Here is a 2,456-nt window from a genome sequence, read left to right as displayed (position 1 = left end):
CGCCTGCAGCGGAGGGGCACTCGCTCGCAGTTGAGGAGGCGCCACTGCTGCCCTGGGCTTTGGGCCTCCTGGCGGCCGCGCTGCTAGGGCTGGCGGCGCTAGCCAGGGGACTGCAACTTAGCGCTCTGGCCCTGGAGCCCGCCGAGGTACAGGTGCTGCGCGAGAGCGGCTCGGAGGCGGAGCGGGCGGCCGCGCGGCGCCTGGAGCCCCTGCGGCGCTGGGGAAGCTTCGCCCTGTGCGCCCTGTTGCTGCTGGCCAGTTTGGCACAGGCCGCACTCGCCGTGCTTCTCTATCGAGCCGTGGGTCAGAGAGCTGTGCCCGCCGTGTTGGGCAGTGCGGGCCTCGTCTACCTGGTGGGCGAGGTGGCGCCTGCGGCCATCAGCGGCCGATGGGGCCTGAGCCTGGCCCCGCGCGCATTGGGGCTCACCCGCCTGGCTGTCCTGCTCACTTTCCCTGTGGCCTTGCCCGTGGGCAAGCTGCTGGAGCTCGCCCTGCGCCCGGAAGGCGGGCGACTGCGGGAGCGTGTGGTGGATCTGGCCCGTGGCACTGATCCCTACAACGAGTTCGTGAGGGAAGAGTTCAGTAAGGGGGCCTTGCGGTGCAAAACGGTAGAGGACGTGCTTACCCCTCTGAAGGATTGTTTCATGCTGGATGCTTCGGCCGTGTTGGACTTCAGGGTCATGTCCACCATCATGCAGAGCGGCTACACCCGCATCCCAGTGTATGAGGAAGAACGCTCCAATATCGTCGACATGCTCTACCTCAAGGATTTAGCCTTAGTGGACCCGGAGGACTGCACTCCACTCAGCACCATTATCCGATTCTACAACCACCCACTCCACTTTGTCTTCAATGACACCAAGCTGGATGCTGTCCTGGAGGAATTTAAACGAGGTAAATGGTACTGCCATTTCAGGAGTCATGGCATCTTCCTGTAGGGAACTGGAGGAGAGATTTGAATGGGACACTCAGAAAAGGTCGAGTAGGTTGGGGGTCAGGGATTCAAGAAGGATAAATCCTGTTCTGAATGTATTTGTGTATTCATAGGATTTTGATGAAATGGACTTCAGAGGTCTTCTAGTTCTGACCCTCAACCCACCCCAATTTACAGATGAGGAATCTAAATCACACAGGTGACATAGCTAGAATTTGAGCCCAAATCCTCTGTCTCCAAATCTAGCATCCTTTCTGGTCTGTAGCTGATTCACAACCTGGTTCCTTTTGAAAATAAATTTGATGAGAATGTCCAGCTGAAGGCAGGACTCTGAGATCTGGTGGGAAGCTTAGAGCTGGGGGTCTAAGAACCTTGGGCAAATCACCATCTCTGGATCTTATAAAGAAAGCACAGGACCTTAGTGATAAAACTCATTAAAGACCTTAGTCAACAGAGACACAGGGGAACTAGTGGTCTTAATGTGGTCCCTGAATGGTCATAGATTTGAAAGCTTTAGAAATCAACTATTGTGGGCTCTCTGTTTTAGAGCAGAGGAATCCAAACCAAAGGAGGTAAAGAGATTTACCCAAAGTGACACAATTAATGAGTGGGCAGACTTGGGATTTGAATTTAGTCCTCCTGACTTCAAATCTAGTGCTCTTTCCAGGACACCTATCTTAGTTTACTTTGTGAAATTCTCAATTGCTTGATTCTATGTTGACCCCCATACCATACATCTCTACATTAAAGGGACCTAGTATTCTTTTTCCTTCCTCTCTTCTTTTCCCTGTTAGCTTAGACCTATTTGTTCATCCAGAATCCTGCAGGATTTCTTAACTAACTGGGAGTAGAACAAAACTAGTTTGAATTTAAAGTTCCCCCTACCCTTGAGGAGAGGGATCGCACTTATCTGTTTATCTTTAAGTTTCTAAGGGAATTTTTGAGGCAATTCAAGGCCTGTAATAATAAAAATAGCAAAGATTTATATAGTGTTTACAAAGTTACCTAATTTATTTAGTTTTAGAGTAGATTTGGTCTCTACCACCTTGAGAAGTAGGTACTATTTTTATTATCTCCATTTTACTAGCTGGAAAACTGAGGTACCTTGTATGTGACTTGCCTGGGCTCACACAGCTAGGTCAGCTAAATGTCTGAAGTCAGGTCTTTCTGACTCTTTAAGTCCAACTCTCTCTGTGCTCTTTGCCATTTGGCTGCCTCTGCTGCCTGCTTTGTCTTGTTCATCCAGGATAAATTAACAATCCTTAGTTTTCTTTTTTTTTTTTTTTAAACCCTTATCTTCCGTCTTGGAGTCAGTACTGTGTATTATTGGTTCTTAGGCAGAAGAGTGGTAAGGGCTAGGCAATGGGGGTTAAGGGACTTGCCCAGGGTCACACAGCTAGGAAGTGTCTGAGGCCAGATTTGAACCTAGAACCTCCTGTCTCTAGGCCTAGCTTTCAACCCACTGAGCCATCCAACTGGCCTCTTTAGTTTTCTAAAGAATAAAAAACTTTTATTTTTCTTT

At 49.3% G+C, this 2,456-nt stretch overlaps 1 protein-coding gene across 1 annotated transcript; it reads left to right on the top strand.

Annotated features, from left to right (window-relative positions):
• Window positions 1–5: 5 nt before the first annotated feature.
• LOC123254822 (metal transporter CNNM3-like) lies at window positions 6–938 on the top strand (the record flags this gene model as incomplete). Its single annotated transcript, XM_044683740.1, has 1 exon — window positions 6–938. A coding segment is annotated over one exon (933 nt), but the record flags the coding sequence as incomplete, so codon positions are not given.
• Window positions 939–2,456: the final 1,518 nt, after the last annotated feature.

Source organism: Gracilinanus agilis, unplaced genomic scaffold, assembly GCF_016433145.1.
Source record: "Gracilinanus agilis isolate LMUSP501 unplaced genomic scaffold, AgileGrace unplaced_scaffold33382, whole genome shotgun sequence".
In the NCBI taxonomy this organism is placed as follows: domain Eukaryota; kingdom Metazoa; phylum Chordata; class Mammalia; order Didelphimorphia; family Didelphidae; genus Gracilinanus; species Gracilinanus agilis.
The sequence above is the reverse complement of the archived record's forward strand: the minus strand, read 5'-3'. Positions and strand labels throughout refer to the sequence as shown.